The 22,319-nt window shown below is 37.8% G+C and overlaps 1 protein-coding gene across 7 annotated transcripts in view; it reads right to left on the bottom strand.

Annotated features, from left to right (window-relative positions):
* The window catches only part of HDAC9 (histone deacetylase 9), a 918,445-nt gene that overhangs the window by 393,016 nt on the left and 503,110 nt on the right, over nt 1-22,319 (bottom strand). For 5 of the 7 annotated variants that reach the window (XM_054505263.2, XM_054505260.2, XM_054505262.2 and 2 more), the window contains one exon: nt 2,343-2,458. In XM_054505263.2, coding sequence (XP_054361238.1) covers nt 2,343-2,458 — 116 coding nt within the window. Of the gene's footprint in view, nt 1-2,342; nt 2,459-5,691; nt 5,824-22,319 lie in introns of all 7 variants that reach the window. The other 2 variants (XM_054505257.2, XM_054505258.2) reach the window with 1 other exon arrangement.

Consider the following 22,319-nt stretch of genomic DNA (forward strand, 5'->3'; position numbering starts at 1 on the left):
CTTTTTCCAAGGGCACAAAATTCATCCAGAGCTGATTTAGAATGCAGACCCTTTACTTTAGTGTTTCTGCTATTACTGAAGAATCATTCTTCAAACTGAGAGGCAATGGAAATCTAAAGTTTTTAAAACCATCTCTGACCAATTGTTCTTTTTCTGGAAACTGATTAAAGGGTCACAGAAAACTGACTAATACTGACATATAATTGCACTAACAGAAATAAAGTATCTATAACCAACGATCTGAAAATCCCACTTACATTTCTGATCACAAATATATGTGAAGAACTTATCCTATCTGGCATCATGTTTTAGAAGGGATGATAAAGAAGGGAAGAGGGACAGCAGGACTGTGAAAAATAAGAAATAGATGAAGGACCTGGAGATAATGTTGAGGCCTGAATTGTTATTCTTCAAATAGCTGAAAGCTGATCATAAGCAAGAGAATGTCTATCTCCTCTACCCATTTTCCTTGGAAAATTGAAGGAAATTTTTGAAATCTAGAATGCTTGTGTATTCTTCTAGAGAGGATTTATATTTGCTTTTCCAGACACCGAGGGGCCCTAACAAATCTGGGGCACTTTAAACCAAAATGACAGTTTGAAATTATGGAAATTTGGGCTACAACTCCATGCAAGGACTAGCTAGCTTCTGGTTAAAACTTCTCAGGGGAAATCCTGTCCCCGCTCTGGTCTGCATCCGGACTTCTGGGGGTAAAGGTGAGGGACTCACCAACATAGTGTAGACATGAGCTTTTGAAATTCCAGCTTAATTTCATGTTAGATTATCCTCCTTGGTCAGTACTGAGCTTCGCCTTCTATCTCGAGTGTTGTGAGGCCCTGAAAACCAAAACTCAAAACTGAAGTACACAGGGGTGCCTGAGTGGCTCAGTCCGGTAAGCATCTGCCTTTGGCTCAGGTCATGATCTCAGGGTCCTGGGATCAAGCCCCGCGTCGGGCTCCCTGCTCAGCGGGGAGCCTGCTTCTCCCTCTCCCTCTACCGCTCCCCCCTGTCTTTGTCTCTCTCTTTCTCTGTCAACTAAATAAATAAAATCTTTAAAAAAAACCCAAAACACAAAAAAACCCAAAAAACTGAAGTACACAAATGTCCTCAGAGCAAAAGTGACTCCACTGTTTTAAGTTCTTTACTTACCAGAAATAACCTCTGGTTTTCTGCCTTCAGTTATATTTTGGCCTGGTAATTTTACAATTTAGAAATAATTTATTATAAGTGTGTGTGTGGAATTATAGAGACACAGATAATTAGCATTATGTACAGAAGACATTTCTGTCAAGCTAACTCTCTAAAATCAACTGAGTTGTCTCAGGAAACAGCAAAGGGAGCGCCCTATAAGTAGAAGTGTTGTAGCGAAAGTTTGATAACTACACATCAGGAAAGCTATATAGGTGATCCAAGAAGCAGAGATTTGATCAGTCTCTTTCAACCCTAAGTTACCACAACTGTATCAAATACAAGGGAAGAAGCATGTTACAGTTATATATGAGAAGTTATCATACCAGCTTTCCCTGCATAGAGCAATTCGTGGTAAGGAGGAATTACAATGACAGAAAAGAAAAATCAAGAGTTTCAACTGATGGTGTCTTCAAAACAGCGGATTCCCTGAGAATGGCTACTTACAAACTGTTGCCTTTGCTTAGCCTAATACCAAAACTACATACAAAAATTCTTGTTGACTCACAAATTTATTTTCCTCTATTCTTGTATCATTGGTTTCAATAAATTAGGTGTTGAAAAACAAATGTTCTTAGGGTTGACTACATACAATCAGATCAATTTCCTTTAATTATTTCATTTTTCAGAAACACAGTTCGTGCCTTATTCATCTTTACATTCCCATTGCTAGGCAAAATGACTGGCACTTAGTAGGTCCTCAGCAAATGTTTGCTCAGTAGAGCCCTACGTTCCTCAGCTATAATACTTCAATTATTTTTTCATTACTCTCCAGGGCAAACGGGTAAAACCTACTTTGCTAGGCTGTTCTTCGAGAGGTTTGCACAAAGTTGTTTTTACTTATGTATGGGTCTACTCCCATCAGAATAACCAAGAACCAAACACAACACTGCCAAGCTGTACAACAGCTGGGCAGCATACCTTCAGTATCACTAAGAATGGTTTTTTTCGAGGGTTACATTTCATTATTTCCGAACCATAACTGTCAACCAAACTGGGTAAATAACATCACGTCTAATCCAATTCCAAACACGATAAGCTTATAAGAAAAATAACTAAGAACCAGCGGCTTTACACTTCAGAAATATCACTTTGTTTTACAGGGCTAATCAAGGATCTAATTTTTAAAAGGACCAAAACAGTAAGAGTCTTACCTCAGCATGAGGAGTAGGGGGCAAAACTGAGGTGTCATTTTCAGTAACGTTTCCAGTTGGCCCATTGTTTGGTGAGCTGGGGCCAGACCCTGGGGAGCTGCTACTGACCGAGGATTCTGGAAGACATTGTGAAGCACAAGCAGATTCATGACAACCATACAAGGATGAGCTTCAGTGATACTGTAAGTAACATACAGCACCGAACACTGTTTTCCCCCCCTCCCCACAGGAACAACGAGCCCCATTTCAGTCCACAAAAAGGACTGTGAAAAATTGTGAAGCACTTCTGAATTCTCCTACCACTTTTCTCCCTTTGTTTTCACTGTTAAAATTACAACACAGTACTTCATAGTTTCTAGGTAAGTAAGAACAGTTAGAGAACGTTATAGAAGCTTTTGATGAGGGGCGGAAAAAAGGACATTGGTGTAAAATTCTTAAACACATCTTTCTCGCTGCCTTTCTGTCTCTGTATTTTGCTTGCATTTTGATGAATCTGCTTTTTATCTTTGATTCTTTCTTATTTGCTTTTCTTTTAACGAGAAAAATACACAGTAAAAAATACTTCGAGGAGCTCTTTTCCCCCAGACTCCTAACTCCTGCCTTTCCTGCGTGACTAAAAACTGATTTCTCATTAAAGTCTCATTTTCATATCCTGTCTTTAAAAACAAAGACAAAAAAGTTCTTTTCTTATATCTGCCTTGTCAATGTAAAGTCGTATTATTTATATCTTTGTGTGCGATATTCAGACAGAAGTATTTCCTTATGCAGAAATCGCTGCCGTGAGCATGAGAATTCCAGGTAACAAATACTTGCTGCAACAGGTTTCTACAACATGGCACTGGACCTGGGGAGGTAGGGAAGCTAGCAACTGATTTTCTGGGAACACTGAGAAAATCTCAGAAAAGAAATGAGATGGCAACTGGGGCTTGAAGAGACGTAGCAGTAGTTCACGAAATGGGGACAATGGAGAAGAAGGGAGTGGAGGGGAAGGCACTGCAGGCACAGGGAAGGGCCAAGGCTTAGAGTTGTTAAATAACATGGCTTTGGTGAGAAAAGGGGGCAGAAAACTGTGGAACTTAAAAAAGAGGGAGGTGGCAAGTGGCTCCCATGTCAACTATTGGGAGGAGACGGGGCATGGGGTTTGGAAAAAGCATGCACTTGAACCTGGGAAATGGGGAAGGGAGATGCAGGGGTGTGAGAAGAGCAGCAACAGCAATTTAACTGCTATATGATGCCACGATGGTCTCTGACTAGACAGTAAAAACAATTAGTATGAAGATCCAAACAGAGTTCATCCAAATTACGTGAAAGCTGGCAGAGAAAAGGGGGAGGAGTGAATAAAAGGTGAATAAAGCTGTCTCTGGTAGTTCAGATCCTCCAAAGACATTGAGAATAAGTACAACATACTAGTTTAAAAAACGCTACCAAAGCGTCCACAAGTCCTAGCTCATTGACCAGATATGTGCATCTAATAAACATACAAGTCCCTCTTGGGATACACATTATTTCCTTAGATGAGAGGGGGAGTCATTATCTCACATAATTAGGGAGAGAAAAATATGGTATTTCAAAAATAAAGAAACTTGAGTAAAACTCCGGCAAATTGTAACCCGTTTAAGTTAGAATTAATCATTACCCAGATAGGTATTGAGCAAAATTCCACTGTAATGTGGCAAGTGACGGTGGGGAAAAAGTTATGATCAAGAAGAGGTTAATAGGAAAATAGAAGAGAACACTGGGATAAATAAACATGACCTTAGATTAATCAGACTCTAAAGCAAAAACAAACAAAAAAAGCAAAGCAATATATATGGCTTTCTATTTTCTTCAAGTTTTCCCGTTATGAGGGAGCGTACTCTCTCCAATTAGAAAAATCACTTATATCTATTTACATTAGACAATTGATATGTTCATCTTCTTCACATTCATTAACACAGATTCATTCTCCAACTCCCCAATCCCACCAAGTACCTTTATTATGAAAACTTAATTAAGATTTTTATTTTCTTAAGTACAAATCTGTGTTCTGAAGGAAAAAAAAAGTCTGTAGCTCTGAATTTAGAAATGGTCCAAATAGTGATTATATTTGATATTGAAAAATAAATATAAACTTTGGTAAAGTAATATTTATTTATTTTTTTAATATTTCTTACCTGTCAAGGAAATCTTTTCCAACTAATACTTTGCTTCAGATAAAATATTTTATTAAATCTGTATTAAATTTATTAATCTGTCAGGAATGAGTAGGAAACTACCCATTTTTTTTTTCGTAAATAACCTGTCAAACTACCATGTCACATTAGTGTTCTATACTTTCCCACTCCTACCTCCACAATCTTTTCCCTATTGTCTCCCCAAAGCAGGCACTCTCATGGCCACAGGAGATACAGAAAACAAATCATTTTGAAAAATTATTACCCTTACCTGTTAAGGATAAGACCTGATCTTGGAGAAATGAGAGCAACTGACTACACTGGCTTAAGCACAATCTTCCTTGAAAATGGAAAAAAAATGGTTGCAGATTACCACTTCTCCATGAATGTAACTGAAGGAAATGACCAAATACAATGCATATAGCTCCAAGTAGGTACTCAATAAACAGTAGTCAGTATTATTATTTTGGCTAGCCTTTTTGGTTCTTGTATCCCTAGGTCTTCTCTAATTTCAGACCAAGTACAACTGGGACCAGAAAGCTTTGTAAGACATCAGGTTGAATTTCCTAACCTGTTCACCCCACCACTAACCAGGCAGCTAAAAAAATAAGAACGCTTCCATTGGAGACTAGTGAAAATGACAGTTTCTTTCCCTTCCTAAAAGGCAATATATCCCCCTCCTGCCATAAGTCCCAGTTCACTAGTAAACACATAAAATCATTTATGAGTTCTGTAAATTTGTTGAAAAGTCAAGGTTTTGCTGTTCCACATAGTTTAATTTTCCCAGATGTATTTTGTACATTCGTGTCTGAGTATGGGGGAAGCGTTCTTCTTGGACCTCCCTCTGCTCATTTCTGATCAAATTTCATTAAAAGCTATACTCTTCTGGTTGGCATTCCTGAAACGGACTGCCTGTTTCTGAAAAGATGAAGGTGAGCTTTGGCGTTCCCTAGTTATGCCTAGATTGACACATAGTTCTGTTTTTCATTCATTTCCTGTTTAACACAGTTGGTGAATGCATGGCAAGGTTTACTGAGCTACTTGTGAGTTTTCAATATAATTTCCTTTCAAGACATGTTTCTCCTCAAAATAACTTTTAATACGCAACAGCCATATTTGTTCTATGCTATTTATTTTCATTCCTCCTACCGGCATTTTTTTTTTTCTTAGTGTATGTCTGCACAGTCCTCAATTACCTGTCACCTCAAACATTCGCTTCTTGAATGAAGTGACAACATTTCCATCCTTCCGCCTGAGTAAGGGGCTGCTTCTCCTCTCTGCCACTTTCTGTTTTAACCTGGACCGCACCTTCAAGTTGGGCTCAGAGGCTGGGGATTGAGACAAAGAAAATAGATAAAAATTAAAAAATAGAGAGCCAGTTGCTCCTGTATATAAAAAAACGGCTCACCCTTTTCCTGTTTCCTTTTCATCTCAAATCAAAATTCCAAGCATGTAAATAAGGCATTAACTCTAAATGAATTAAACAGACAAATATAGTAATTATTTTTATCTACTTCTCCAAATGGAAAGTGAAAAAGGAGTAAAAATGTAAGTTTTCTACTTATTTAAGCTGACAGAACTGGGATTCCTGGGAAGTTTAATCACTAAATATGTTTGGGTCAGAGGAAGATTTATTATACGTCATTGTCAGCTCTTTTAATTCTCTCAAGGGTGAAACTCAATACCCACAAAAACAGTACCCTAATGTGATTTTAGAGACTCTGGCCTGACTTCTGGTAATAAGAAGACACCTCTGTAGCATATAATTTACGTCTAATTCTGACTCCTGGAATATTTCTTTGTCGGTAGTCTCTAACCTAAAATCTTGGGAAAATATACTCGGTATCATAACACCAAACCAAGTAGAGTCACTATGAATAAACCTTTCTATACATTAAGTATACAATCAAGTAGAGAGAAACAGTGGCCCAGTCTCAGAATTGAAAGTTCTGAGTAAGTTTGTATGTTCCAAAGTACAAATAAATGCACATTATTCCTACATATGTTACTATTTCTTTGGTTAAACTATTCTAAATGGTGATGCTCTGTAATTTAGTTACTTATGGATTAGGTGGCTATGCAATTATACTCTAAAAGAATGGGAACATTAGATTGAGTCCCTACGTAATACAAATCAGTGATGATAATGATGATGGTGGTGGTGGGGATGATGGAAAGGGGATTTCCAATGACAACTAGCATCGTAGAGTGATTTCTATGTCCACAGCTGTTCTAAATGCTTTGTCAATATTAACTTGTTTAACCATAAAAAAAAAAAAATCCATCTGGGACAGATTCTCTTTATACTTGATTATATTAATGAAGAAACCAACACACAGAGAGGATAAGTAACTTGCCCAAGGTCTCATAGGTAAAAAGGAATGACACCATGATCTGTACCTAGATAATCTAGCTCAAGTCTATTCTTCTAAATACTGAAAATATTGCTCCTCCACCTTTCCTTGTGTATGAACACCATAACAATTATAAACCGTTTTCCAAAGAATTCCTAATCATCTATATCAGATAAAATGTTATCATGCAGCTAGAATTTTTGATCAGTGAAAATGTTTTCTTTGAAGGAATTTTATATCTTTGCCTGACTGCAAAGGGTATCAAAGTAGAACTTACAATCTTTTCTTTCTCTTCTTGTCTGTTTTTATGTTTAGACTTCAAATATCTATACTTTAGTTTTGTCTTTGTTCTTTTGTTTCCCTTCTCTGCAGCTTTACCTTGGACTGAGAACCCCTACATTCTAGGCTTACTTGGAATAAGCTAGGTGAAACAGGAACTTGAAAGACATATTCAATTATGAAAAATAAAACAAGTCAATTTTTTGGTGTTGTACACCTGATTTAATGGCTGAAAACGGTGAAAAAGGGCAGCTTGAAAATACTGCAAAGTGGAACATGGAGTGGGCAGAGAGCAAGACTAAGAACAAGAAGCTCAATGTCTGGAGCCCTGAAATGTATCACTTTCTGGGCCCCCACCTTGAGGCAAAGAAGGTGAACAGTTTGGGCAAAGGACTGAGGAGGACCTTCCAGACCTTCCAGGAGTGTCAACCCACTTTATCTTAGTGGAGAAGTCCGAATCTGTATGACTAACATCTGATTCACCCAGGATTAAAGGAAGAAAATGGAGCTGTATTAATTCACTTAGATTTGTTTCCCTGTATATATTTATTTTAAAATTCCTTTAAAAACCCCAGTTTTTGTCTCAAAAGCTGTCAGTTAGCAAATACACTCATCTGAAACCTAGAAAGGAAGAAATGAGGAATCCCTATGTGCTAACTATATTGGGTTTCCACCATAGCCCTGGTTATAACCCAAAGACAAAAATCACAGATTCTTAGACTTCGATCTAGACGTGCCTTTATGATGAAATTTAAAGTATTAGATGCTACCGACCAGCTGTCCAGAAAGTAAATCAATTGATTAATCACTTTAAAAGATGGGGTAGAGAAAGTGTACTATGTTTTCTGTGGGAAAAGGTGAAGCTGAGTCTACTTCCCAACTATGGGATATTCAGTGAGACTCTAGTGTTTTCTGAGCCTGACTCTTCATTTGTGAAACATGAAAATCTAACACCTTCTTTGAGTTATGGCCATCGAATTAGATACCTGAAAATAACTGTGAAGATCTGGGTGAATGCAAAAGGTAAGAAATGGTTTCTGGAATTTTAATTATTGCTATTCCTGCTAAGGGTTGCATGGCTAGGAGTGACAGAGCTAGACTGGGCCCCAAATCCCCTGGTTCTCAGTCCAGTCCTCCTCCCTCTCCTCACACATTGCACCAGCTGGGGCCGAGTTTCTGCAATCAAGACAGAAATGTGCCAAAAGCTTGGAAAAACAGCATATGCCATTTAAATATTCTACATGAAACCTAGAATTCCATAAGCTTTTTAGGAAAAAGTGACTTTTTAGGTCAGCACATAGCTTTCATTCTTATGTTTGTTTGTTGGGAGAATGGGCTGGATACAGAGTTCTTAAATTTCTTTCAAAGGTCAACACAAAAAAAGTGAACACCAGACTAGGAATGAGAATTGGGTTCTGGTCCTGTATCTATCAGCTACTAAAGTCAATCACCTTGAATAATTCATAGTCTCACTGAATGTCCGTTCATTTACGCAAATCAGCTATAGATTACTAGTAGTGCATGGAGGGCATTGGCTTTGGGTGAATTACTTTGTTTCTTTAAATCTCAGTTTTTCATGTTAAATTGGGGACAGTTTTTTCTTTTCTTGTTTTCTTTTCTTTTTTCCTCCATTTGTCCCAATGGATTCTATTTGTCTTCTGTGTCTGAGCCCATAGGGCTAAATCCTGGAGTTGCATCACTTCAGTCCTTTGCTGGTTGGATTTCATTTGGGCTCACCTACTGGTAGGACTTTTTAGTGACAAAGGATTAAGGAGGAAGGAGGAGCCAGGGTACCTTTTGCTCTCTCTGCTATAGTATTGTTTTGTCTCTTCCTGATTTCATTTCCCTCTAGAGGCTTCTCCATGGCTCCAGCTTTCCCAGCACATCAGAACATTATTTCCTCTCCTTACTTTTTCAGCCCTCAGGGTGAGAATGTCTTCTTACTATTGCTATTTTCTGGGTGCCTCAACACCTCTAAGCAGTTGTAAGTAGTCCTTTCAAAAAAGTCTATGACCAATACTGTGTAGTCTTATTTCCTACCAAGGCTCCAATTCACAAAGTCCCACATTTTTGTGAAGTTACTGTAGTATCAAGTGAAATAATGTCTAGTAGAGGATAAACCAGTGGTTCTCAGTCAGGGAAGATTTTGACATCATGGGACAACTGGCAGTGTTTGGAGACATTTCTGATGGTCAGTGTGGGATACACCTATTGGAATCTAGTGGGTGGAAGCCAGGTATGCTGCTAAACATCCTATAATGCACAGGACAGCCCTACAACAAAGAATTATCTGGACTCAAATGTCAGTATCGCCAAGTGTGAGAAACCCTGGGGTAAGCAATCAGTAAATGGCAGTTGTTAATGACTGTGCTACACAGAGATGATCAAAGGAGATAATACTATCTGTTAGCAATTCTTAGGATATAGAAGATTAAAAGAAACAGAAGATTATCAGAAATCAGGGAGTACTATAAGTTGCCTGAAAATATTCAATATTCAATATTTCAATATATTCTATACTTAGAAATTTATTTGTAAGCAATTTTTAAAGATTTATTTATTTATTTGAGAAAGAGAGAGAGAGAGCGTGTGAGTGAGGGGAGACGGACAGAGGGAGAGGGAGAAAGAATCCTCAAGTAGACTCCCTGCCAAGCTCAGAGCCCGGACACGGGACTCAATCCCAAGACCCCAAGACCATGACCTGAGCTGAAATCAAGAGTCAGACACACTCAACCAACTAAGACCCAGGTGCCCCTATTTGAAAATATTTTTAATATCACTGGTATTTCTAAAGAAAGCAAAACAAGTCAACTTCATGCAGAAAGATGTAATTCTCAATTTTCAGAAGGATACTATTTGAGGCATTGTGGTATTTTTATCTTTATTAGTTGAGGACACAGCGTTTTACAAACTAGGAATCATTAATATTCTGTAAGTGCAACAGAAATTTATTTTTTCAAAATATACAATACACAGCTTTTCTAAGTAAAGGTCCATATCCACTGGTTCTAGTAAAAACTTTTGTCTGTATTTCAACACTGGTTTTGAACCACCAGAGACCTTAGTGTATCAGCAGTGAGGGTGAAGGATGGAATGATAGATAACCATCATTTAGTCCTTGCAATGCTTTATAAACTCACTTCTAATATTTCAGAAGCCCACACACCAAAGCTCAGCATGATATATACCCAAGGAGTAGAATTAATGACCTATTGTGCTGACTCAGTTTGCAGTTAGAGTTAATTCCATTTTTAATGCTCTCGTCTCCCCAAAGGCTGAAGATTTCCATTCCAGTGACTTACTAATGGGATGTTAATCCTCAAGAGCCCAGAAAGAGATCACTAACTGGGGAGACATTCTGCTTGTATCTCAATGTATTTCATGCCTAGTTGCACTAATTGCCTTTCTATTTTTACTCCACACCCATCACGCTCTACATCTCAATTAATCACAGAAACAGAAGGCAAGCTTTTTAGTGTGTGTGCCCATCTGAATGCATTTGTCTGCTGAATGAAAACCTTGCATGAAAAATTATCATTTAAATGAAAACAATCAATATTAAAATAAAGAGGACAGACCTGAAAGTTTTTGCTCTTTTCACTTCAAAGAAATTAAGAAGGGAACAAAAGGAAACAGAAAACGTGTGCAAGATGCCTCACGAGCTAAATGTATTTCAACTCTTTCTCCTCCTACTGATGTCCATGGTGCAGCGTGAACTCAGGCATGGCAGGGTAGGGGCACAACCAACGGGAAAGAAACAGGGGAGTTAGGTAGCAGAAGCCCAGGTTAAACAGTGAGGATTCCAACAGTAAGTGACAAGGCCCAGACTTGTCATTGCACTAAGAGATTGCTGTGAGTGTGGGGGTGTCATTTTCGCACACGTACACATACATACAGACATGGAAAGTATTTTTTGCTGAAGCCAACAGGTCTCTGACACCAAAAAGACCAGACTCAGATTTCAATGCTAACTTTTCATGGACTAATTGCAACCCTGGGGAGTTGTCTGATCTCCGCGAATCATTTCATCATGTGTTACAGAGCAGTAATGATACCTACCATACAGACATCATGGTGGGAAACTAAAGGGGTGGCATAAAGTGCTTAGCTCAACGGGCTGACTGTCACAAAAAAAATCGTCCAATAGATAGATGTTGAATAAATGAATGTTTAATGTAGTCTATACATAAGACTAAGGAACTTATATTAAAACAAAACAAAACAAAATGAATTTTAAAAGTAGAAGGACAGAGAGCTACAGCTGGTTCACTGCCTTTGCCTAATGCAGTGGTACCTATAGAAACAACAAAAATGGCAATAACCCTTTTCTGACCTTTTACTCAGTGTATTTAAAACCCTCTCTTTCTTCAGGGCACCTGAGTGGCTCTGCCAGTTAAGCGGCTGCCTTCAGCTCAGGTCATGATCCCGGGGTCCTGGGATAGAGCCCCACATTGAGCCCCGCAAGGGGCTCCTTGCTCAGTGGGGAGCCTGCTTCTCCCTCTCCCTCTGCTGCTCCCCCTGCTTGTGCTCTCTTGCTCTCTCTGGCTCATGCTCTCTCTCAAATAAATAAATAAAACCTTAAAAAAAAAAACACCACCACCCTCTTTTGTTGGTAATTGACTCCATGTATTTTCCTTAGTTTTTTTTTTTTAACTTCCCTATTTATAATTACTTATTCTATTTAGTTTTCTGTCTTAAATACATTACCTTATACTACAAATGACTGCCTACTGTGTGCATTTTGTCTCTGTTCACTTTTAATCCTAAATTATGAATATTCTTTACACCAATAATTTAGACAAAAGTTCAATACCACGTATCATGGTATATAGAAGTTCTTCATTCTCATTGGAAATGATCATAAGGACAAAAGGAAGACATTTCCGTTGAGTAATGGTCAATAATACTCTTAATTAAGATAATTATCAATCAAAATTTAGTACTAGATTAATAAATGTATCTTTACACTAATGAATATTTGAGATATTCAACAATTTTACCTGTAGTGCACATTTAGCACTATAATCACAGGGGAAGCTGGGGGCTCTGTTGCCAACTTCAGATTCCTTCCCTGGTGTTGTTATTCTTCCCTGCTATACCAGGTATCTGTGGATTCGTCCACCCAGCCTCTCTCTCTCCTGAATTTCTCCTGCTCTCACCCACCCACAGGGCCACCTTAGGAGCTGCCATATTCCAACACTCTGTCACTTGGAACCAAGCATCTAAAATGTGTCATTCATTCACTCTCTTTTGAATGTCCTTTAGGAAGATGAGGTTTCCTGAGTCACTTCTCCCTTTCAGGCTAACTCTGTTAGGAATCCATGCCATGTGTGAACTGTTCAATTAAGTAATCATTACAATTATGAAAAGACACTTTGGAGACACAGAAAATTCTCTAATCTAGTTGATCTAAAGATACAGGTTACTCTAAAAGTTTTCATAATTAGACAAAAGGTATTTTCAAATTTAGCATTCAGAATAATACTACAAATCTAACACAACTTATGCTTTTTTGGCTCAGATAATATGGATCTTTAATGTTATGAGTCATATTTTGTACATTTTGGTATCAAGGAGCAAAATTTCTAATCTAACTCTAATTATAACCATTTAACAAAATGTAATTCATATATACAAATTAAAAAATATCATTTCTTTGGTAATTTTAGCTTCTAGTACCTAGTCACATTTATGGTAATTTATGAATGCAATTTCCTGGATAAATTATAATACTTTTCTTTTTGATTCAGAAATACTTTTGTAGACATCTATCCATCTCCTTATTGAGAATATACCAAATATATTTATTAAGAAAGGATTATTCTTTTTCAAAAAGCATATTGGTAAATGTTACTCACATTACTCAATTTACAGTGTGGTCTTCTCAAGTGTTTCTTTTGTAAATAACATTTATTGCTGTCTTCTGATTATGCAGATCATACATGTTCAATATTTTTAGAAATGGGAAAAATTGAGTTTAGCCTGCTAACAAGTTTCTTTTGTGTTTTGTACATAAAAGTGTTTGAAAATGAGAATCAAATTATATTTATGATCGTATACTGTTTGTTCACTTAATAATGTATTATGAGTCTTTTCATGGGCAATTATATATTCTTTAAAATGATTCCATTGGGGCGCCTGGTTGGCTCAGTTTGCTAAGTGTCTGCCTTCAGCTCAAGTCATGATCTCAGGGTCCTGGGATAGAGCCCTGCATCAGGGCTCCCTCCCTGCTCAGCAGGGAGTCAGCTTCTCCTTCTCCCTCTGCTCCTCCCCTCCCCTCTGTTCATGCTCTCTCTCTTTCTCAAGTAAATAAAATCTTTTAAAAAAATTTAAAAATTAAATGATTCCATTTATTCTGTTTTCACTTAAAAATCTATTATGAATCTTTTCCCAAGCAGTTACACATTCTTTTAAAAATATATTATATGGCTGTACCATATACTATTTAGTCACATTTACATGTGAGTATGCAACATGTTATTTAAACATACGGAAACTGGATGTTCAGGTGACCTACAGTACTGCTTTGAAAGACAGTACAGTGGCACACATCATTGTGAATCTATATGAGCATTTGTTGAGTGTTTCCTTCCATCATTTGACATGGGAATTTAATTCTTAGGTTCCTCACAGTTGAAAACAACAACAACCTTGTTATGATTAGAAAAATGCTAATGGACATACAGGGCAAAGAGTATTGCCAAGTCCTAAGAAGCAGTTCAGAGCAGCATGGGAAAATAATCTATAGAGGTCCTGGGAAAACAGGAATGTGGTCGGTCTAGAATGGCAGGGTTCTCAGCTCTGGGTGGGCATTTTCCCTCGGTATTCAGGGATGCTTCACCTGTGAGCCAGAGCGGGCACTTCTAAAGCTCAAAGGCCCATGACAGGACACTCAGTTTCCCTCTAAGAGCAGTACTCTAATGCTGAATCCTGTACCCTTTTTCACACCAGTGTTTCTCCCATGTGCCTGGTGCTCAGCTGGCTTAGTCAGCACTTAGTAGAAATTTACTGAATGAATAAATGGATATACAGATTGCTAGATTTTTTTTTTTTTAAACACTAGGATAAACAGAGGAGGAAATAATTTCTTTGAATTTTTAGGACATTTAAAGTACAAATTCCCATTTTTAACAGATACTTTAATCAAACAATACAATTCTGGACAGAAACAAATTACAGTAAGTTATAAAATATTTCATCACTTTTTATACTTAAAATGAAATCTATTTAGTTGGTTCCATTGTTTAATGCCATTTAATTAAGAGTTATTGAACAACAATATTGAGACCCTAGACAGCAAGTTCCATGAGGGCTGGGAATGGGTCTAGTTGTATTTCATTGCTTATTTAGCACTTCTGCTATACCTACTACATAGAATAAACCCATTAGTTATTTATTGAATGAATGAATCAGTGAATGTGAAAAAGGGGGTGTTAAGTGCTGAGGCAACTGCCTCACTGATACAAAATAGAGAGCCTTCGTCTCCCAGGTATTCATGGTCTTGCAAAAATGAGTGAAAGACTAACGGGGATCAATGCCATATGATAAGTATAAGCAGCGTCTGGCTGAAAGGCAGGGAAGGGGGGATCCTGAGGACTAAATGAGATTCTGACAGGCAGAGGTGGGAGGGAACCTCGTCCAGGGGAAGGTACAGGCAAATTCAAGGAATAAAGATTAAATATGCTAACAAGGTGGGGAAGGGATACTAAGTGGAAGATAAGACTTCAAAGAAATGTCAAGCAAAATTTAGCTAAATTATGCAATAGTAAGAGAGGCTATTCAATCTGTATCTTCAAACTCCCTCTGTGTCTCTCTCTTCTTAGCACGTAGCCATGTTCGCATCTTTCCCATTCAAATAAAAATAAGCCCTCCTGAGATATAAATATTATTAGCTACTGTCTGTATTTATACTTTAATTCACAGTCAAGGTTGGGTTGTTTTTTTTGTTTTTTTTTTTTTGAGTAGCCTTATACTTGCCACCACCACTTCCGAACCTCAAACCACTGCAATATGGCTCTAACCTTCCCTGTTTCACTGAAATTACTCTACCACACATAGAGCTCAGAAAAGTAAATGTAATAATTTTCTGTCTATTCTCAGTACTTAGCAACTACACAGACTCATGGTGAGTCTCAATAAACAGTTGCTGAATGCATAAATGCATGCTTCCATATATCCAAGCATGAAAGGAAACTTAATTAAAGGCTGGGTTTCAAATAGTTGAGAAGAGAACTAGCTGAACTTCAACTTTTCTAATTTCTAAGAATTTCTTGACGTTGAATGTTATGGCAAGAGGTCTTATAGATCAGATGTGGAATGCAAAAGGAATTTCATTTTTCTGGCAGGCACCAAAAATAACATGTTTTGGATTCAAGGAAATCATATCCTCTACAGCCTAGAATACCTTCATATATATCTAGACATATGTATCTAGGATACTTTCTTTTATATCCTTTAATTTTTCAAGTATAAATTATTTACCCAAGTAAAGACAAATTTTGAAAATCTGTATTTTGAAAATACAGCAAAATGCTGAGTTATACAAGCTAGATTAGGAGCATATTCAGTCTTCTTCAATCCAGTTTCTAATAAAGTTTATAACAAAGTCTTAATTCTGAACTAGTATTTCACAACTTAAACAATGTTCTACTTTGGGGGGAATCTGAATTTACAGATACATGTATCTTTTTATTTAAAGGCTTCTTTAGTTTTAAAATTCTACTCTTATAAATAAAAATTCAGAATAAATCAATTCTGTTAAGATTCTTTCAGTCGTGAACTAATTCTGTCTATGCATGAAAAAAAATTATACCATGTACTTTACAGTTTTATTTACTTCCTTTATTAGATGTATCTTTCATATATTCTCTCAAACAGAAGTGTCATGAAGAGTAGTTTCATTTGTGATGTAAAACTTTTTAACATACTTTCTACCCAGACACTTCGTAAGAGCTTCATGGGTAAACACAGATGTGAACTGATTTTGTGACAGGGTAAGGACCGTCTTGGAGGGTGAGATCTGCACTGGGGCAGCCCAGTATTTGACAGGGACACAACTTCTCCCAGAAAACCACCTCATAGTCAAGACTATATGGTCCAGAAATTAATACATATCACCTAATAACTCCTTGAGTATCACCATAAATCTAACCTTTTTTGTACTTACTTGTGCTCTCAGCATGAACCTTACTTAGTCACATTCATAAGAGTCTGGTATTGGATTTGGATCAAGTATTACTCAATGTCTTTATGCTTCAATTTTCTTGCCTGCAAATGTGGGCAATAATATTCATTCCCTTGACTTTAGAGAGTTCAGAAATACTGAAGAGAATGATATATGGTAAATATAGTGATATCACTGTCTAATCTTAGATGCTGTAAACCTTATCTGAAAATATTGTTTATTCTCTTAAAACTATAAAATCATTGTCTAGCTTGTTACTTCATTTGTTTCATTTCCTTCTGACATACCCAGTTTATAGCCATCCAAAAGCAGTCAGTCTCTTTCCTAAAAAATATTACTGTGAATTAAATTCTTAAAAATTTTCATAAAGGGGACGCCTGGGTGGCTCAATCATCAAGTGTCTGCCTTCTGCTCAGGTCATGATCCCAGTGTCCTGGGATCAAGCCCCACATCGGGCTTCCTGCTCAGTGGGAAGTTTGCTTCCCCCTCTGCCCCTCCTCCTGCTTGTGTTCCCTCTCTTGCTGTATCTATCTGTCAAATGAATAAATAAAAAAAATCTTAGAAAAAAAATTTTTTCATAAAGAATTTTCCTATATTTTTGAATACCTAAGGAGATGTATACTAGCTCCTATTTTACTCTCTACATTTATTTATTCATATAAGATAAATTTATTCAGTGACTATTATGAGCTCTCTGAAGATGGTTGGGATAGAATAATAAAACAAGCCATAGATATTATCCTGAAAGATTTCTCAGCTAAGTAAAGAATTTTAATTTTAATATAGACACAAAGATATGTCCAGGTGTGTTTGGGCATATACCTATTTGGAATAAGGAATGCAGTGAGTGTGTGTAGGGTAGCCTGGTGGGTGACGGAAAGGCACCAAGAGAAGCATCACAGAGGGAAGTACATAATAGCTGAGCATTTACAGAAAACTATGAGCTATTCAAGCATACGCTTTAGGAAAAGCAAGGACCATTTGGAAAATCAGGTATGAATGGCTTGTGTGAGTGTGAAGCAGAAAAGACTTTTCGTAAGATTGCAACTTGTTTGGTCCTGCTGGGGCAAATGATAGGAGAAGGTAGAGGGGAGACAGGTAGGAGAGGAGGTTAGGGCAGGAGGGAAGAGGGAGGAGGACAAAGTTTGTGAATGCCACGTAAGGACTTCAGCCGTGAAGGTGATAGAAGAGGTATTAAATGATTCTTAAGTAGGAGGGTAGGAAAACTAGATTTAAAATTTAAAAGACAGAGGCTTGACTGGACAAGAGGATGCTGGAGTCAGAGAATGGTCAATAACTGGAATGGGCACTGAACTGCTACAGAAGGCATGATGAGAGAGCGGAGGTTGAAGAGCCAGTGATGGCAGAAGGATCCCTGATGAGATAAAGGAGAACCAGTTGCCCAGTGGGTCTCCGGTTTCCTGGATTAGATCTACAAGGAAGGTGGTTCCATTAGTCTCCTCATTGTTCAGTGTAGTGTAAGTACCTCTCTGGTCAATCTTGTCATTCTCATATATATTTTTTTAGTGTTTAAATACTATTATTTGGAACTGTTATCTGCTTCAATATAATTTCAAGTCTTCAGGTGTAATCACTAGTATATTTGGCCCTTCAAAACCCCAGGGGCGCCTGGGTGGCTCAGTTGGTCGGACGGCTGCCTTCGACTCGGGTCATGATCCCAGGGTCCTGGGATCAAGCCCCACGTCGGGCTCCTTGCTTGGCGGGGAGCCTGCTTCTCCCCTGCCTGCCACTCCCCCTGCTTCTGCTTGCTCTCTCCCTCCCTCTCTCTCTCTAAAACAAAAACAAAAACAAACGAACAAAATAACCCCTGAAACACAGCCAGTTGCCATAGATCAACAGCACCATTGATCAGCACCGACTTCTGATCAACAGGAGTTTGTCTTCAGGCAGCTCAAACGTTACCTTGCTTCCTGTTCTTTTCCTGTTTCAAAACGTTCCAAGTCATTTGGGCAGGTCTTGTTATTAATTACTTCCCTTTGCAAATTTTGATTTTGTGAACTTTGTGGTTTGGTAATGTTCTTGGTAATTCACTTCTGCCTCAACGGCATTCAGAGCTTTATTATCTTTATTACAGATTTTCTCTGCAATCCCTATTTATAAGAAAACACTATTATCCATTTCAGACTGATGTAAAAGGGAGTATTTTGCCTCTGGATATATTAAGGTCACCCAAGAACCCTTCTCTAGACAAACCTTCAGTTAAACACCTTCTATTAGCCAACTTTCTCTGGATGACTATCTGGCTGAATAAAGAGACCTCAAACTTCAAGTAAAATGGTGAAGAAGTAGTAAGTCAAAGGATTCTGTAGCAAACATCATCTCTAAGTTGTGACAGGCAGAAAAACGCCTCCTCAGCCAAGGTATCTAGGTCCTTTTCTCCAGAATGTGTGAGTGTTATTTTACATGGTAAAGAAAAGAATTAAGGTTGCAGATGGACTTAAGGTTGCTAATCAGTTCATTTAAAGAGAAGGAGATTATTCTGGATTGTCCAGGTGGGCCCAGAATAATCACAAGTATCTTTTGAAATACCAAAAAGAAAAACAAAGTAAGACCAAAAAAAAAAAAAAAAAAGAGAGAGAGAGAGAGAGAGAGAGGAGTGAGCACCAGAGCAATGCAGTTCAAGACTCAACTCGTCACTGCTGGCTTTGAAGCTGGAAGCAGGCCACAAGCTAGAGAATGCAGGCAGCCCCCAGCAGCTGCGATCAGCACACACATGGAACTGTCCCTAGAGCCTCCAGAAGGAACACAGCCCTGCTGACACCCAGAGAGATCCATTTTGGACTTCTGACCTCAAGTACAGTTAAGATCATAAATATGTATGTTTTAAGCAACTAAGTTTATGGTAACTTATTATAGGAGCCATAGGAAGCCAATACAGCAATCTAATGAATTCCAACGTTGGCACCGTTTTGGAAGTCTGAATATTCTCAAGTACTGGTCCTGACTAGATCGGGGTTTACTGTGCTATATTTTTATGGCATTATTTTTAGGTAGGGAAGTGAGATATGAAAAGAAAATTTTTAATGATAGATGCCCATCCCTTAGCAAACTACCAGGACCATCATTTACTTGAAATTAGTATTTACTATTTTTTTTTAAAGATTTTATCTATTTGTCAGAGAGAGAGCACAAACCAGGGGGGAGAGGCAGGCAGAGAGGAAAAGAAGCAGACTCTCCACTGAGCAGGGAGCCTGATGTGGGACAGGGTCCCAGGACCCTGGGATCATGACTGAGCCGAAGTCAGACGCTTACGTGACTGAGCCACCCAAGCGTCCCTAGTATTTACTATTTTATCAGATTTAATTTTCTATAAAAGGTAAAGGCTTTATTAATATATTTTCTTACTTGTGAGAAGATCCAAAGGAGAAAAAAAGGCAAAAATAGGAGCTTTTTTCTTTAAATGTTTTCTGTTAAAGATCCATAAGGGTGTAAGTTAAGGATCATTTCTTTTAACCCTAAAATGCTAAGAGTATTTTGTACCTATTAAACAGCCATGGTAAGCAAGCAATTTCTAAAACTCACTCAAGTGGGAACATTTTACTTTTTTTCTTTACAGATTCCATTTGAGATATTAAATTATTAAGCCCAATAACAACTGTAGGATAAGGCCCATTCCTAAGAACAATTTCCCTTTTTTAGTAGGATATAAGTTAAAGGAATGAAAACAGTTTAAACTTCTAATTAGCCAGTTTCAAAATGTAGTTAATTAAAATATTTTTGCCTTTATATATGATCTTCATGGTATGAGATACAATTCCAGTCTCCTACAACTTAATCAGCTGAATATAAAATGTAACGTTCCATCTGGTAAATCAATTTAACAGACATAATTGTGCCCCACCATAACTCAATAAGACACTGAGGAAAACCATTGAAATGCTATTTCCTTTTCTTTAGAGGAGAATTATGTACAATTTCAGCATGCTTTGCATTTCTAAAAGTTAAAGTCAATAGGGAGGTATCACTCTCCTTTACATGAGTTTCCCATGAGAAAATCAACAGCAAAGTAGAAAGCCTGTGCTCTTATTCCTGAAATACTCCATAATACTAACTTGGCTTTAACCTGAACATATTATTTGGCAGCGAAAACCTTTAATTAGAGTTGTGGTTTGAACAGATTTTCACTGAATTTATGTTCTATCAGGGCTCAAAGAACAGCATTGTTTTCCTTACCAGTTTATCCTATTTCAGGTGGTTTAAATGTTGTACTTCAGCTAAGAGTAGGGGAAAAAAAACGAGAATGTTGCTGATTCTCATTTAATTGGTTTTAATTATGATTCGACATTTCTGAAGGAGAACTAATAGCAGTCAGACAAGAAGAGAAGGATGAGACACTCCCTTTAACAATTACTATCTGAGCACTTATTCTGTGCAAAGTTGTACAGTAGGTATTAAGGAAGGAGAAATTATTGAACTAAAAAGATGATTCCTGCTTTTAAAAAAAGAGCAGGTAGGGCAAAGGTCTTCACTTAGTGATGGACTGGACAAGGGGGGAAAAAAGACGATGAAGCCAAGCGAAATCTTATAGTCAAATCTGCAGAGGTTTTAGCAGAATCCAGGAAATCAGGACATGGCTTGAGGTAGAACACGGGAGGGTCAAGTTTTAAACCCAGTAAGTGACAATAAGAGCAGGACACCTCGGGAATGTCAGCCTGGAGTCTGTAGAAAGGTTGAGAATTAGAGATGTAGATTTCTACCACAAATGGAAAGACTTAAAGGAAAAAATGAAGATGGTCCAGGATCAGTCTGATCATTGTATGAATGAGGAAGCTGAGTTAAATGCCATTATCAGAAGTACCTACCGATTAGAACAAATAAGAACTAGTTAGAATGAATAAGAACTAGAATTAAAGCCTTTAATGGAGTGATGATATTTAAAACATGGGAAAATGAAAACTATGGAACACGACACAGAGAGGAGACAGGTCAACTTGGGAAATCCCCTTTCGTGGGCGGCAGGCATAAAGGGTGTAGGAATGGAAACAGAGAGATGCAGAGGAATGGAAGAGCAGCATATAAAATTTAACTTTAAAGGAGAAAGCGTAAGAGTTGGTCAATGGGGTCAAAAACCATAAAAGATAGGAAAAAAAAAAAACCCTAAGAAGAATCCACTAATTTAGGGATTTGTAAGTCACTGGTGTCCTATGAGAATACTGACAAAGAAGAGAAAAAAGAGCTAAATCAGAGGATACACATATCTGTGACATCATAACCTAGCCAAATAATTAAGGTAGAATAGATGCTCAGTAAGTGCTATTCTGAACTCAACTGTACAGGTAATGATGGAACAGACTCAAATTTTGACAACAAAAAGAGGGAGGGAAAAACTAGAACAACTACAGTGAATTTTTTTTTTTAAGATTTTATTTATTTATTTGACAAAGAGAGAGATAGCGAGAGCAGGAACACAAGCAAGGGGAGTGGGAGAGGGAGAAACAGGCTTCCCGCCGAGCGGGGAGCCCAATGTGGGGCTCGATCCCAGGACCCTGGGATCATGACCTGAGCCAAAGGCAGACGCTTAACGACTGAGCCACCCAGGCACCCCTACAGTGAATTTTTATTTCTTCCAGTCATGGCTTCTTCTCATTTGCCAGTATCTCCATCCCTTTCCTTAAAGAATATTTTCCTGTAGTCTCATGTCATCCATCCCTAGGATTTACTCAGTTACCACCTCTGGATTTTATCGTTTATTTACAAACAAGCAAAAGGCATTAGGATGTTTTCAATACCTATCCTTGAAATAGCCGAACTTTCATTTCTCTTCTTGCCTTCTGCAGCACAGAGCTCTTCATCCTTGAGTTCTCCACCTCTTTACACCTTCTTTCCTTCCCTCCGTCCTCCCTGAGCTTGCTTTCTTTCTTTAATTTAAATTCAATTAGCCGAGGTATAGTACTTCATTAGTTTTTTATATAATGATCAATGATTCATTAGTTGAATATAACACCCAGTGCTCATCATATCACGTGCCCTCTTTAATTCCCATTAA

The sequence above is a fragment of the Mirounga angustirostris genome, unplaced genomic scaffold (genome assembly GCF_029215605.1).
Source record: "Mirounga angustirostris isolate CCGP_5_RB_7025 unplaced genomic scaffold, mMirAng1.0.hap1 SCAF_12, whole genome shotgun sequence".
Classification (NCBI taxonomy): domain Eukaryota; kingdom Metazoa; phylum Chordata; class Mammalia; order Carnivora; family Phocidae; genus Mirounga; species Mirounga angustirostris.